Source organism: Mesoplodon mirus (assembly GCF_964341445.2).
Source record: "Mesoplodon mirus genome assembly, chromosome: 5".
Taxonomy (NCBI): domain Eukaryota; kingdom Metazoa; phylum Chordata; class Mammalia; order Artiodactyla; family Ziphiidae; genus Mesoplodon; species Mesoplodon mirus.
The window spans coordinates 88,717,995-88,734,471 of record NC_138980.1 but is presented as its reverse complement, the minus strand read 5'-3'; the positions used below and the strand labels follow the sequence as shown (position 1 = coordinate 88,734,471).

Here is a 16,477-nt window from a genome sequence, read left to right as displayed (position 1 = left end):
ATTCATAATAAGACCCAAGAGAACGAACAATGCCGAATTTTAAAATGATCTGTCAAAGTGTTAATTGGACTCTTTGATAACCTCCCTCCCTCGGGAGAGGTAACGATTGGAGAAAATTCACGCCATCCGTCTCAGTGAAGCGAAGAGGAAATGACTGTAACCAGCAGCTAGATATTTGGTTGACATATTTAATGCTTTACTGGAAAGGCTGTTTGGTTTTTCAGAAAGTTGCAGTGGGCAAATACAGAGTGATTTTTACTGCATTGTCTGTTCTTGAGAACTCGGCCAAGACTAACACATCTGCGGTCGGGAGCCACACAGAACAAATAATGGCACATGCTAGGGCTGGTGGCCTGCTGTGATAGTTGTGCCCCATCACGAATTGGCCTGGTGCTTTCTTGTGATGGTTAAGAGCAGGGATCCTACCAATTTAGAGGCTGCTGAGACAAAAGCCACTTAAAAAAAAAAAAAAAGATTGGGGCAGGACATATTAACAGTAAGAAGTTATAGAAGAATAATAAAATCGATTAAGGGGATATATTAAAGAACGAGTTAAGGGACTTCCCTGGCGGTCCAGTGGATAAGACTTCACCTTCCGATGCAGGGTTGTGGGTTTGATCCCTGGTAAGGGAGCTAAGATCCCACATGCCTTGAGGCCAGAAAACTAAAACAAAAGCAATATTTTAACAAATTCAGTAAAGACTTAAAAAAAAAAAAAGAAGTTAAAAGGGCTACATCTTCCCAATTTGGGCTTGGCATGTAGCAGCAGAAGGTACGACATTCTCAGGAGATGAGCCGCCAAAAAAAAAAAAAAGATGAAAATTTAGTGTGTGAGTCTGCCTAGCAAACATTCTCTAAAAGTAAAGATGGAAATATGTATACAGAAAACCCTGGGGGAAGACATGATAGAGACTGTCTTCCAAGGGTCACTGTGGCTGCTCTGCCCTTGAGACTCAAATCCCTGCTTGGATGAAACTCTTGAAAACATATAGAAGTAAACAAGGCTGAATGGGGGGAAACAGCTCGCAACATAACTGAGCTTTTCAGTCTCTGATTTACAAGACTGTTTTTTGGACAAGTAAAGGCCTCTTTGGTTGCAGCTGCAACTAAAGTAGGATGTGTTACCAGAAGCAGCAAATGGCGAGAAAAGAGATGACATTTCCTGTCTCTAGTTGAGCAAAGAAAGCCAGGGAGAATTTAGGACAGTTCACAGTAGAGTCCCTTTCATCTAGTTCAGCTTCCTTTCCATTTTAAATGCATAGCAATTCTGCTTGATTAAATAACATATTTTTGTTTTAGCTGTTATCCTCTAAGGGCAATGAAGTGCATCTCAGGACCTCAGCTCTATTCAAATTCAGCACCATGCGAGAGTGAGGGATGCTACCAGCCAGAAAAGACTTAACTCTGCTATTTCTCCATTCACTGATTAAACGGGCTTTTACTTTGATTACATGTACTTGCCAAAGCCCGCACCACATTCCATCCCATTGTAGGGGGAAGAGAGGATCCAAAAATCACTGAACAAGCTAAGAGGAGTGGAAAGGGATCTCAGGAGCCAGTATCTGCTTTGGGCCAAGCCATGCCTCTCTTGGGTGGAGGAAGCTTAGAGGATGTGTTATTTGTTTTGTGTGGTTTCTCCTTGGTCAGGGAATCATTGTGGATCAAGCCTAGCATAGAGGATTGGGTTGCAGCCTTTTCTGAGACGCTTTCAATCATAGTGTGTTGGAGGTTCGTTCCTTAAATGCTGCTATGATTCAGCTGGAAGCAGTTCCATAGTCCTCCCCACTTTTCCCTCCCTCTCCCCCCAGAGGAAGAGGTACTTCCAAGGCCTTACCCTTCTTGTCTTGGTGATTATGGGAAGACACTGCCCCCAAAGAGTCTGTGCTGTCAGGTGACTCCTTCCAGTCCAGCATTCCTCCCCTAGACTCATACCCCTCTTGAGCCGCCGAATTGGACGTGGTGGTGCTGGGCAGGAGGGAACTGGAGTGCCCTGTTTTCATTACAAATATAGTTAGGGAAAACATCACCGGAGACACCCGCTTTCCCTTTGCTCAGAGGCCAGGAGGTTGGACACCCACGCTGGCTGTAAAAGACTCAAAGGAGATTGTCCTAGAAATAACAAGACTGGTGGGTAGGATTCAGCAGAAGACCCCTGAGATTGTCCTAGAAATAACAAGACTGGTGGGTAGGATTCAGCAGAAGACCCCTTGAACTTGTAGTTAGAGGATGAAGGGCCAGATCTTGTCTCTGCTGCTTGCTGGATGAGCCTGAGGGAATCACTTAAGCTCTCTGGGCCTTGGTTGGTTTTCCCTGTGCACGAAGTGGAGATGATGTCGTTTACCTCCCAGCGTTGGAAGGATAAAGTGACATCATGTTGAAAGTACCTAACAGTATCTGACACATAGTAAGCGCTCAAGAAGTATCAGAGTCCTTCTTTGGTATTCTCATAGCAGCACTAAGGTAGAACGTGTCCACTCTGGGGACAGCATTTGTGACTGATGGGGCAGGTGTAGGGTAGTGGATGAGCCTCTGCCCCGTCACAAACAACTCGGCTGCCCTGAGCCTTTCCCATGGAGGATGTGTCTAGTTTTCGGCTGCAACGCAGCCTCACAGGCATTCCTCTTTGTGGGGGAAGTGACTGCTTTCTAAAGGGATCTGCTCCTACCCCCTCCTTCCTGGAACAGAGGCCTCAACTTCTCCATGTTGTTATGGCTGTGCCTTTTGTGTCTTATTCCAACCAAGTTAATTTCATGGTTTCATGACTCATACTAGTGAGAGGTGGTTTTTTGAGGCCACACCGACTGATCCAATTCAGATTAAAAAGGGAGAGCTTTTTGAGATCCAGAGTGGCCTACCATAGGATAAGGCCAGAGGAAGAATGGCTAGGTTGGGAGTTATGGCAGAAACTGGATGTTTCCTGTGAACACATTTCTAAGCTTTCCCTCCCATCATTCCACAAGGTTAAATGCAGATCATATCTGGTGCTTTGATCTAAACTGTCACAATGATTTAAAGAAGCCCCACTACCTGTTCTCTCTGGTGGAAATAAAAAATAACCTCTCTGTGATTTTCAAGTAGAGTCTTTGGCTTATTAAAGCATCTTACCTATAGCAACCTCTTGAACAATTTTTAAAAAAGACATCAGGGCAACTACTGTGAATGTGTAATTGGTGCCTTTGGTAGAAAGTAGGACAGATTCACAAGTGGCTCCAGCCTTGGGCTGTGATCACAGCATATGTGATAAATATGATACTAGCCACCAGAAAGAAAGATTATAATGAATGCACTGCATTCTTCTTTTTTACAATTATTATTGGAAGTTGGATTCCTAGGAGACTTTAATACTATAAATTACATACTATGTATACACACACACATATACACACGTGTGTGTGTGTGTATGAATAAAGCGGGGAAAAGCAAGCAATCCAAGTGGCTTATCTAAGCTATAGGATTTCCATGGAAGCTCCACACTTGAAGTGTTACCACAAAGCTTTGGTAACATTTAAGAGGCCCCTTTCTGTGTAGAGCTTGTTTGGCTCTTACACAGCTTCAAATATCCGCTTTGTTGCAAATAGTCTAGTTCGCTCCAACTGCTAAAAACTATTCATTTAAAAGTAAAGAATTCTTGTGTCTAGACTTCTTGTTTTTATATTTCTGGGTTTCACATCTCATCTCCCAATACTGGTAAGAGAACAAGGGTAGGAAAATTACTAACCTGGAATTGGAAATACAGACTTTCTTTTACTTATTTTATGCTTATTTTGAGGTCTAAAATATAGCCTCTATTTTCTACTCTTGAATTCAACAATGCTCTCATGCAGTATACGGTCAACCTAAGAGACTTCAGCACCCAGCCTAAGCAAACAATTAGAAATAGCTTTGCAGGGAGTCAGAAAAGGGGGAAGGAAAAAAAGAAGCCTCTCCTCCAAGTAGCAAGAATTTCTTTTACTTGAATTGATATGCATTTTGAGCACTTTCAATTTAACTGTGTTCAAGGGGCAATTTTATGGTAATGCCATAAGTATGGTTTAGGGAGAACATTTCTTAGTACGGTAATCTAGGGGAAATATATGCCTAAGGGACACATTCTCTGTAGAAAGATTTCCTGGACCATATGCTGCAAATATATGGAAAACTCATTGGTAATGGAAAGCTATGGCTATGAGAGGAAATTAATGTGGACCAGATGGTAGTTAGGTAGGAAAACGTTTCATACAAATGTGAGAAATCAGCTCCTGCCTATTGCTGAAGTGTTAGTCTAATACCCACCACATCTCCATATTCTACATGTAAATCTAGAGAAACCATGCATCTGATGTACTCAAATGGAAAAAAAAATAGAGCAGCATGAGGTTTGTAATCTTTTAAACTTATGCTTGAGGACAGGCAATGTGTGTCACGGGTGAAGCAAACAGTCGGAGAAAGCAATGCCTGATTCTCAAGAATTTTAGAACTACCATGTAAAAGCACCATTAAGCAGCCATCCTTAGTTTGAAATCAAAGAGGTGTATTATTATTACCTCTCCAACTGTTAAAAGGAAATCACTTATATTCCTTCTTAGAATCTGATTCTACAGGCTGTATTGTTTTTGTGCATTCCCTAAGAGACTGTAACCAAAATAACGCTACAAAAATAGGCAGTCGTTTGTGGATATGGTATTACATGTCAACAATTTGGAACCTATAATTTTGTCTTATTAATCCAGTATGAAAAGTCATATTATAATCAGTGGAGCTTATGATGTATTATTCTTATAATATACAAAGAAATAGATTTAAAAAGTTAATTTTAATATGCATCATATTGTTTCTCTATATCTACAAGTCTTTGTAATTCTAGAGGTTAGAGATCCTTCAAACTACTCTAACCTATTAACAATGATTGTACCCAATTAGACACAGAAGAGACACTAAATCAATACAAGAGAGGATGAGAGAAGGAAGATAATCAGGGTCCAATTCACTAAAAAGGGGTTCTTGTATATGTAAGTGGTGTTGCACAGAGCTTTTGCCACACAGAGAGTTTGCATGGCTTATTGAACGATCCCTTTTTCAGAGTTAGGCAGTTCTGGTTCTGTGGGTCACCCTATGACTCTGTACTCAGCCACTGAACTTTTTATGGGAACATGCAAAGGACACAGCTAGACACAGTGGGTGCATTTTGGACTTCGGGGTTGGCTTCCTAGTCTACATCCATGCTCATAAAAACAGCAATTTGCTTTTTCCTTTGATGGTTCAAATATAGCACCTAATCCAGTGCCTGGCACATAGTAAGCACTAAACTAATGTCTGCAAATGAGTGAGTTAAATCTCTTCTAGGTTTATTAGCTCCAAAATAAGCATCTCTTGCAGTAGTTTGTGAAAAGAAAGTCTCCTCTGTTTTTGTAAGTACTGTCTGGACCAGCCCTCATGTTGATGGTCAATTAATCATCTAACCCCTTCACACCCAGAGAGATTGAGCCTGAAAGGGACAGGATCATGAGTTGAAAGGAAAATTCCAACTCTTCTTTAGTTTCATCACAGAAACCACTGACTGAGCGAATGGGTATTGTTCTTTAAAGTGTTAACATGGAGGAATTAATAAGTTCCTTTCCTTTTATAAAGGCAGTAAGAGAAATCCATAAATTGAAGAGTGACTTTTGTTCGTAAAGAGCATCCCATGGTTTAATTATTCTATCTATATGAGAAATTACCTGGGAGTTAAAATTGGCCGTAGTACTGTTGATCAATGCTGGGGTTACTGGTTCAGTTAGATTCAAGACCTGAATTTCTCAATATCTGATAAAGATTATTCAGTTATAGGAAATGATTGCAAAGTATGATATTGGAGAAGTGCAGATGTGAAGTTGGGTTCCCTTTGTGAAAGGCAAGCTAAGCTAGATGACACTTGCCTCCTGAGAAATGTTTCTTCCAGCTGTTGGTGTTTGACATTCTGGCTTGCATCATAGATGAGAGGACGGTAAAGGTGGGCTCATCTACTGCATGCTGCCTCACTTCACGACAGGAGAAACCGGGCATTGTTTTCCCTACCTGCACAGCCCCAGTTTATAAGATAGTCTTTAGGACTTTCAAAGGGGCTTTTTATTTATGCTAATTAGACACAGGAGTGAGAGTTTCCACAGAGCTATTAGATGTATTTGTAGCCATCTTGAACTATGTTTTTGAACCCTGAATCCACCTTGCTTTCTTTTCTTCCCTCTTTTTTTCTTTTCTTTATTTTGTCCCCTTCCTCTATTACCTACCTCTACATTTAAAGACTGACCTAGAGCTGTTATTGTTATGTGTCTTAAACATAAAAGTTATAAAATGTGTATCAGTGAAGCTTGTAGTCCCCATTATAATGCAGAAGCTTAAATTGCCCATTACATATATGTTGTTCATTATCTTTAAAGAACACACGAATAGTTTACCTTAATAAACATTTGGGGAGGCTTTGAGAAATGGAACTGGAACATTTCAACTACAGTTTAACTTTTCTTATAAAGAGCTCAGAATAGTCTGTTTATGGACTTAATGGCTTTGTTTAATATAGTGTCTGTATATTTCAGAGCAGGAACAATGGGGTAAATCCTGTTTGCACATCATTTCCACTGCGTCACTCTTCCTTGTATACATTTAAAGACGTTTCACTGAAGATAGGTCTAAATATTCATACTCTTCGTGTGATTAAATTTCGATGGCTGGGGCCTCCCTGGTGGCGCAGTGGTTGAGAGTCCGCCTGCCGATGCAGGGGATACGGGTTCGTGCCCCGGTCTGGGAGGATCCCACATGCCGCGGAGCGGCTGGGCCCGTGAGCCATGGCCGCTGAGCCTGTGCGTCCGGAGCCTGTGCTCCACAACGGGAGAGGCCACAACAGTGAGAGGCCCGCGTACGGGGAAAAAAAAAAAAAAAAAAAATTTCGATGGCTATATTGGAAAGTTTTGCCTAATAAGAACTTAGTATCTGCACTCTGTATAGATTTCGCTGCAGAGGGTATTGTTCTGAAAGTCAGCATTTTGGGGAATGATATTATCTATCATTTAAGGAGCTATGGCCTATGAGTTATAAGCACTATTCCTTTATCTTGGATGTACTTATGTCCAAAAGCAATTTCTTCTCCCTCAAGAACTCATTAAATGCATTCACCAAATTCCCTAAAGTTGGCATATTTCATGTTCTGTGGATTAAAAATGTAGGACTCATTCTCACATGTCAGTTGTCTCATATAGGTAGAGTAATTTTTGAAGCATCATGAAATCTATGAATAATTTTAGTGAATTGGGGCCCTGAAGTAGCAAAGAATCTGGTCCATGATGTTTAGGAATGAAGATTATAAACTACCACAGGATGAATGGCTCAAAGAATGAAAAAAAAAAAAAAAACCCATAAACTGACCATATACTGTGTTGTAAGACATTTCATGATCTGGTAGAGGAGTTGAAATGTCTATAAAAAATAATGAGAATTTAAAAATTAATTTAAAAAGAAACGTAAAATTCGAAATACTCAAGAGGTTTAGTGAAACAGGATTTCTCAAATATATTTCCATTGCTATTAAATTATGAGTAATATCTTCCTTACCATTCAGTGCCACGAAGGAATCTGAAAGACAGAAGGGAGGAGTAAGTTACTTAACATTTTACACTCTGCTCAGTGTGACTTCCGTTATAAGTGGGAGGGAGCTGATACAGAGCTGTGCTAACATACGATCCCCAATACTAAGTAAGTGCTTTTTACTTTCTGCTTGTAATAGAAGATGCTTCATATTTGGTCCGATTTCATATCCTTATACTATCTCTTTCCCAAGTAAGTGAGCTTCCTCAAAGTCATGCCTTTCTTGCCAAGAGGCAGAGAAAAAGCAAGTTAGTGGAAGGAACAGTAACTGCGATTATATGTAAGCCCTACTCCATACAGAGGGATGTGTATGTGGATAAAGTGAGTGACATCTGGACCACACTTACAAAGCACTTTTTCTTTACATTCTCTCTCATTTCATCCTCCCAACCATGCTGCGAGGAACTGTCCAGTATCACAATGTTCTGGACATTAAGCAGGGGTTTTAGTTAGGAAATTAACAAAAATAAAAATCACACATACAGGCAACATACATTTGTGTGTGTGTGTGTGCACGCGCGTGCCCCCGCTGTGTGTCTGGGTCACGTCACTTGTTCACTCAGCCTGCTACTCAGCCTCTGACACTGGCTCTTTATGGTTTCCTCATTTCCCCTAAAACTCCTGTTACAGAGTCATTGTGTACCAAATATCTAAATCCTTTGAATGCCTGTGTGTGACTCGATATGTCTAACAGAAGTAGGTCGTGCTCCAGTGGGCGCCCAGGAGCAGAGAAGCCGCTAGGAAAGGCATTACCTCCTGCCCGGAGCAGGCACCCTACGTGCCTCAGCAGGAGTGGGGGTCGAGTTACGGAGTGCACGAAAACACAGAGGCTTGACCACTGAGACGGAAGAGTAAATCTCTGGCCTGGGGCCTGAGGGTCTGCCCTGCGCTCTGCCTGAGGACCCAGGCGTGGTGTAAGCCTGCTGGTGTAGTGGATGCTCTAGAGAGCCAGTAACACGTTCACATTTTCCATATATTCACCTATTCAATCCACATTGACACCCCTATTTTCCTAGATGCCTATATCATCGAATCATAAAAATATGGAGAAAATTATTCACTAAAATCAGCTAATTAAGTTCACTCAGGCATACATACCAACCGAAACCTGTTTCCCTAAAAATGGGGCCATAAGGCACCAACATGATCAAGATCCACCAAATCAAACATCAAATTGTTTCATTGCACACACATAGCAGATCTTTTGGGCTCCGGACGCGCAGGCTCAGCGGCCATGGCTCACGGGCCCAGCCGCTCCGTGGCACGTGGGATCCTTCCAGACCGGGGCACGAACCCGTGTCCCCTGCATCGGCAGGCGGACTCTCAACCACTGCGCCACCAGGGAAGCCCCCTGTGCTAATTTCTTAATTCAGATTTTGTGTGTGAAGACATAAGAAGAAGCTTTTTCCGGTATATATTTGCAAACAAACAAACAAACAAAATATGACCAAGAATTTGGAGATGAGGCTCTGTGGCCCTATTTATTTGATTATGTCTGTTCTCTAGAAAAGATAAGGTATTAAATGGCACCTTAGAGTCTGTAATTTCTGGACTCATGGCTCAAAGATTTAGAGTTATATCCATGATTTTCGTTATCAAATCAAATATCAGAAGTAATATAGTTTCATTCCCTTAGGAGCTATTTTTGGTGCCATTCTGAATACAGGCTTCTTGAAATTTATCACATACAACATTTAAAACATGGCAAACTAAATGTTTTCCAAGAGTATGGCATTATTCTCTAAATTAGCATTAATAAAGCATTTTCAGGAGAATATTGATACTAATCAGATCACTGGACAACTGGGCAGACCTTTGATCAGGATCCTTTATATAAAGTTCTAACTAAAATGTTAGCATGTAATAACTTTTGAAATGGCCTCTGAGATTAGTATAGTAGGTCAGTTCTTATAAAAAGGTTATTTTGAGTCACCTTGTATGTAGTGGGTTCTTTCTGAAATTTTTTTCTACTGCAAATGGTAATAAACATAAATCTAATTTAAAAAATAATTAATTTTGTTAATTGATATGTTCAAGAGAAATAAAATAGTCCCATTCAATTAAAAAGCTAGAGTATAGTGATCAGTCTTTTTTATTATTTGGCTGAAAATTATGGCAATAACATCTTTAAAAACAACAAAACTGGTTTTAAATGGAAATGCTGATGTAACTTACTCCCCTGCTGTAGTAGACATTCTCTAGAGTGAATTTATTCCACAACATTATGATAATGAAATAGGTGCCAGCATTTATGGCAACAGCATTGGCAACAGAGGCTTCAAAACACACTGTTTTCTTTGATATTTAGAAGGTGATTTCTGTTATTTATGCATGTTTTAGAGGCAGCTGCCCTCAGTTTCACATGTGGGGCCATGTTTCTAGGCCAGTCTATAAAAGCATCTTTTTTACAGAATAAATATCCAAATGGATAAAAAACTCTACTTACTGTGACAGTCTCCCAGGCCATCTGTATTGCCACGCTCTATGTCCTGTTCAAAAGTCAGTCTTCAAAAAAAAAGGAGGGAAGAGAAGAAAGATAGACACAAATTCAATGATATGAGTCTATTGCAGGATGCATCTTAAGTTTAACTAAAGCAGCTAACACAGTTTGATAAATTGAGTGACAGGTGCAAAAAAAGTAGGTAACAGCTCGAAAGTTTATCTCCAAAGCTTACAGAAATGAGTCCTTTGTGAATCTCCCAAGAGAAGCCATGTTTTAGACAGTTAATTCAGGTATTATTCAGGGAGTTAATTAGTTTGTGGATTACCTATATCACTCTTTGCCTCTGATGCCCTGAGCATTTCTTAAATATCTGAGAAGTTTACATGTTAACACACACTCCTTACATAAGTGATATAGAAGTCTCTAAATTAGAAAAAAGTATTTTCCTCTCTTTTGCCCCAACTCTTGCCTTCCTAGACCTTTATCTGTTTCTTTGCTTAGAAGTAGCTTTGTATAACAAAGTGTTCAAATGGTCAGTGGATATGTGGGCCCCTGAGAGGACGGACATGGCGGTGCATTTTGCTGAGACCACTCAGGTGTTTCGTTCACCCCTGCCCCAGGCCCAGTCCTCAGGAGTATTGCCCTCCTGCTCCTCTACAGGCTCACTCTTCTTATAAGGTCACCTTTGGGCTGTATAAACTATTAACACCATTAATAAGATCAATCCTAATAGTATCTATTTAGATTTTTAAATAAGCGCACTGGAATACTCCAAAGGAGTCTTGTCCTTTTTTGGGGGGGAACTTTGCGCTTCTTTCTACACCATAACTGAAACTCCTGTTTTGTAACTGCCTTCAGAGTTTACTTATGAGCCATATAGGAAAACTTTTTGGAAAGTCACACCTTGATCTAATAATGCACCATGTTTGTTTTCCAGTGTTTTTATGTTGTATTAAAAATCAAATTCATCCCCTCAAAGGATAAAGATTTCTAGTGGTAATGAAAGCCAGTATGCACCAGGCCCTGAAGGCCACTTTCCAAAGAGAGTTCCACATGTTTTGAACAATGAAATGTTCTCATGTTGACTTTAAAATGATTCTTAAAAATCAGTCTTCCTACTTTTGGTCACACCTTGACTAAAGAAAGGAGATAGGTCATTTCTCAGCTTCCCTCACTGTGCATTATGATCCTTTCTCCTTCACTTCAAGGTTCTGGTAAAAAGATGCAAAGCTTTAACACTGTAGTAGGTCAATATTGCTACTCACAAAGCTGATCTAATAATAAATGGTGAGTCAACCCTTTGCATTAGTCAAATTTCCAGGTCAGACTTGATAGTTACCATTAGCTCTGTATATGGAAATACTTTCCCTCAAATTATGCAGGTGGTGGTCATCAGATATGCCCTCCTGTCTGTTGACTAGCTATTCTCAAATGGGAGAGGAGGCTCAGAGTGATGTGAGGACGATTCTTTTCACCCTTTAGATCAGAGGAAGTTGAAGAAATGGCTAAGAAAGAACTGTGCTGCCATCTGGCACCTTCCTTGAATTGCCATAACCTGTCAAGGATATGCGTTGAATATTTTTCCAAATGTCATTTTGGATTTCACATCCACTGAAGTAAAAGCATAAAACCTTTGAGCTAATACCATCCAGGCATTTAAAGTCAGGGTAACAATTCTAAGCATCAAAATCACATGCATGGCAGACTAGCTTGATCTAACTGATCTGCTGGAGAAATGCCAAGAATTGATTTTACCACCTAATGAGTAATAGGGTCAACTGTTCTTCAGTGCAGGGGAGAGGTTTATTGCATGTATACACTATGCTTGCAGTACAAATGCATTGCTTAACAAATGCTCCACAGTGTCTTCTCAGCCCTGGATGGTCAATTAGAAGAGCCAGTTTTGCTATGGCTGGACAAACCACATCACTAATCTAATTGGTACCCTCTTGCTCCCTTTCTCGGCTGTTCTCGCACTGTGATGATCAAGGCATGTACCATCGCGTCCCTCTCTCCAGGGAATACTTAGAAGTCCACTGTGTTGTTTTTCTCTGTTTTTAATTAGTCTGAGGATGGATGATTAATCAATTGGAAATCTGCCACGTGATGTTGGGTCGTTCTATGAAATGGGAAAAGGAGGGAGAACGGCCGGCAGTCGTATTGATGAGGTCTGTGCACAGAAGGCTGAGTGGCGGTGGTGTGTGTGAGCGCAATTAATTGTACGTCTAGGCCGCTTTATACTCTCCCACACCTCGGGCTGCTTACCTACTGCCAGGTGACAGATGGGCACAGGCACCTCCTTCCTTTACCCACCCACAGTAGGGGTCTCTGGAAGCGATACAGGTTCTGTAGGAAGAGGATGACTGTGAGCTACCTAGGACTCTTTTCTAAGCACTGTGGACTTTCTAATGATCAATGGGGCAAATACATACTTTTTGCACTTCCCATGTCGTTCACACCGGCCAAGGGGAACCTTTATCACACAAGTGGAAAATGCAACATACAGAGAGCTGCTTGCTTTGTCCAGTTGCATGCCCATAATCCTCTTGTCTTCTACTCCGTCATAGCTGCACCTAATGTTATAAGGCAGGATAATATCATTCACGGTCTCTCTTGGGTCAGTTCTCTTCTTCCTGCCACCACCCTTACACCCCACCTCCCAGCGCACAAGGTTAGATCTCTTAATCTGATCCAACTGAACGGGAAGCAGAACCTTATGTGTGCACCCACACACATACACATAAACACACAATGTATGTGTTTATATAAACACACACATTACTAGCAAGAAGAAAATAATGCTTTTAATGTATGAAAAGATTTTTACAAATAATACTAAAAGTCACCTAAGTGCATACAATCTAAGTCTGCCATGATTTCTCTGAATGGAAAAGATAATAAAGTAACAAATAATTACTAGGAAAGAACCAAACATTCTACGCACTTTTCAGGGTTGTAGACGCTCATCTCCTCCAGGAAAAGGCTGTCATTTAGGAAACCACTGTTTCCTATCCTGGCCAAGAACTTCAAGATGATTCCCTTCTCTGATCCCAGGAAAACCACAGTGTGATTCTGATATGGCCCAGCAGCGGTGTCCACCGCAATTTTGGTCAGGCGGTATCTAAAATGACAGGATCACATTTTTTATCTCTTTGTTGGTCTTTCATTAAAGTGTCCCCTTTTCCACTTCAAACAGTTGGGATAGAGCTTTCTAGTAATAACCTCAAGAAAAATATATGCATATAAATAATGCTCTCAAGCTGTTCTGCTCCTTTATTTCCATATGTAGAGCATTAGTATGGCTCCAAGGGGAGGAAAGAGGTATGTATGTGTGGAGGCCAAGTTACATAATAAATACGTAGCCATCACCATCTGAAACCACTCAGCAATTATCCCTTCCATGAACAACAAGGAAAGACTGATGTCTGCTGTGAAGAGGGGAAGAAATAATAAGTGAATTCATTTAATATTTCACAATGCAAAGTACTAACCACTATCCGATCACAGCTAACATTTCACTGAACACTGAAAAGAAAAGCAGCAGCTACCATTTTTCCATACTCTTCCTCTGAGGTGCCAAGACTTGTCAACAAAATGTCGGACTGGAAAGCTTTCTGATTGTGTACAGAGGGGTAGAGAGTTCTGAAGGATGGGGAGGTAGAGTGCTAATGGCAATATTAATAAATAAATGGATATACAAACCAAACAAGATCCACCTAAAGCCAAAGGTGAAGGGTATTAGTCCTATTGCCTGCCTAGGTAAGTCCTATTGGGTATCCTCCTTCTCTGAAATCCCATAGCCGTTCAACACTCCACAGATACCCTTTTCTCCTTAAGCATCGTGGCAGGAACCGGAAAACATGGATTCTTCTGCAAGTTACATACCATGGTTTCCATCTTATGGGCAAGAGCCATTATAGTATTGGGTTGGCCAAAATCTGCCTTCGGTTTTTAAGTAAAAATAAAAGACACATTTTTCATTTTCACCAAGAACTTTACTGAACAACATATTCACCCTTTTGTTACACTACCTTCTGCCATTTTTCAGGCAACTTCATAATTCCATCTTTCCAAAACTTTTAATCTTTTTGAGCATGGAACTGTTCCAGGTGCCTTTTACAGTCTTCCAAGGAATTGAAATTTTTCCATTAAGAGAATTTTGTAAAGACCTAAATAAATGGAAATCCAAAGGTGCAATGTCTGGTCAATATGGCAGATGAATCAGAACCCTGGCCAAACCATAACAGTTTTTGCCTGGTCATTGAAGAAACATGTGGTCTTGCATTATCTAATGCATCATATAATTCTGGACGCTTTTCATCAAGTGCTGCGTTCAGTTGGTCTAATTGGGAGCAGTACTTGTTGAAACTGTTTGGTTTTCTGGAAGGAGCTCATAATAGAGGACTCCCTTCCAATCCCACCATATATGCAACATCACCTTCTTTGCATGAAGACCGGCCTTTGGTGTGGTTGTTGGTGGTTCATTTCGCTTGCCCCACGATCTCTTCCATTCCACATTATTGTACAGTATCTACTTTTCATCACCCATCACCATTTGTTTCAAAAATGGAGCGTTTTCATTACATTTAAGTGGAGAATCGCATGCAGAAATATGGTCAAGGTTTTTTTTGCTTAATTTATGTGGAACCCAAACATCAAAGAGATTAACATAACCAAGCTGGTGCAAATGATTTTCAACACTTGATTTGGATATTTTGAGTATGTTGGTTATCTCCTGCGTGGTATAATGTTGATTGTTCTCAATTAATGTCTCGATCTGATAGCTATCAACGTCAACTGTTCTACCTGACCATGGAACATCGTCCAGTGAGAAATCTCCAGCACGAAACTTCGCAAACCACTTTTGACAGGTTCGATCAGTCACAGCACCTTCTCTATACACTGCACAAATCTTTTCTGGCATTTCGGTTGCGTTTTTACCTTTCTCGAAATAATAAAGCATAATATGCCGAAAATGTTGCTTTTTTTCTTCCATCTTCAGTATTAAAATGGCTACACAAAAATTCGCCAATTTTGATAAGTCTTTTTTAAAATGCACACTGATATGACATCTGTCACATACAATCTAACAAAATTGCTTTGAATGAAGTTAAAGAAAACTAAGTTCTACCAGAGCCATCTTATGGAAAAAACTGAATGAACCTTTTGGCCACCCCACTACTTTAATATCTTTCAATCAAGTCACTGTTTAAAAATAGTGGTAAAGTTAATTAACATTTTGTTTGATGACTGCCAAAACTGGATGGTACTTGGGAAAGCCTGTTGAACTGTTTGGCAGTAAACCCTAAATAAATATGAGAAGGAGGAGTATTTAACGCTGTCACAGATTTCTAATCAGCTATCCCTTCTCCGTTGGCCACCACTCCAGACAACAAATGCTAAACTATGAACCCTTCATGCTGGTATACTTGTGCAAATGCTCCGTTAGTCCATGCTGCATATGACAGCTAACAATCTAGGGACAGTGCTCAGATGACATCTGCAGCATGTTTTGCAACCATATCCAACCAAACAGGTATCTCCATCCATTGACTGATTCTCTTCACTTCTCCTCTGCTCTTACACACATGGGATGAACAGGCTAACGCAGAAGGAGATATCTTTGTTTCCGCTAATTGCTGGCATGTGTCCAATTAGCCTGAAACTATCTGAACTGTGTTCACTGGGAATGTGGTCATGGGGTTTGGTGGCATCCACCCATGTGCCCGGGACTTCAGAGCTGAATCAATGCCCAGGATAACAGAAGACGTTTGTGGCATTTCAAACTGTGATCCACTGATGACAGGTTCTGTAAGCATGGGGAGGAACAGGGGAGATCCAGTGAGGACATGGTTTGCTTGACACCCACCTGACCATCGTCCTCAGGAACCATGGCTTGTTGATGATGGAGGGCACGGCCTCATCCATGAGCGGGTGCGTTTTGATGAAATTCAGGGTATCGTCAGGAAATTCATTGGAGGTTGCATATTTTTCTAAGGAGGATGAGCCAGCGCAGCAACCTGGCCTAAAAAGAAACAAAGGGAGGGGGCTTATATCATGCTTTATGGCAAATTCTTTGAATGAACTGCTTCTCTGTGCATATTGCGTGAGGGAGAATATACCGTAGGCTGAGAAGAGGAAGCTGAACAATGCATAATGCCACCAAAAAATATGCTTAGATTTCCTCAGGGCCACCTCCTCACTCCATAGAGAAGCCTGAGCCAGGACAGTTCAGCCTTGGCTGGGAGCAGCTTGGCTTCCCTGCCAGAAGCAAAAACCCACCCCATAAACAGTGATGGAGCTTGAAACAAGTGAGGGTTTGGTTTGCACGTCTCCGGGACTGCTCTGTCTGTCTTAAAACACTGCTAGAACTTCTGGAGGCATTTGTTCCACAAAAAGAGACAACTGGGCTGACTTTTTCACAAATGTAGAAAACAA

The 16,477-nt window shown here is 40.8% G+C and overlaps 1 protein-coding gene across 1 annotated transcript in view; it reads right to left on the bottom strand.

Annotated features, from left to right (window-relative positions):
- Window positions 1–16,477, bottom strand: part of SEMA6A (semaphorin 6A) — a 128,315-nt gene that overhangs the window by 21,795 nt on the left and 90,043 nt on the right. The window contains exons 12-19 of the mRNA XM_082620614.1: window positions 15,909–16,064; window positions 12,984–13,160; window positions 12,472–12,612; window positions 12,305–12,385; window positions 10,043–10,101; window positions 7,564–7,584; window positions 7,378–7,428; window positions 1,835–1,990 (exon numbers count right to left, since the gene is read on the bottom strand). Coding sequence (XP_082476740.1) covers window positions 1,835–1,990; window positions 7,378–7,428; window positions 7,564–7,584; window positions 10,043–10,101; window positions 12,305–12,385; window positions 12,472–12,612; window positions 12,984–13,160; window positions 15,909–16,064 — 842 coding nt within the window. The remainder of the gene's footprint in view (window positions 1–1,834; window positions 1,991–7,377; window positions 7,429–7,563; window positions 7,585–10,042; window positions 10,102–12,304; window positions 12,386–12,471; window positions 12,613–12,983; window positions 13,161–15,908; window positions 16,065–16,477) is intronic.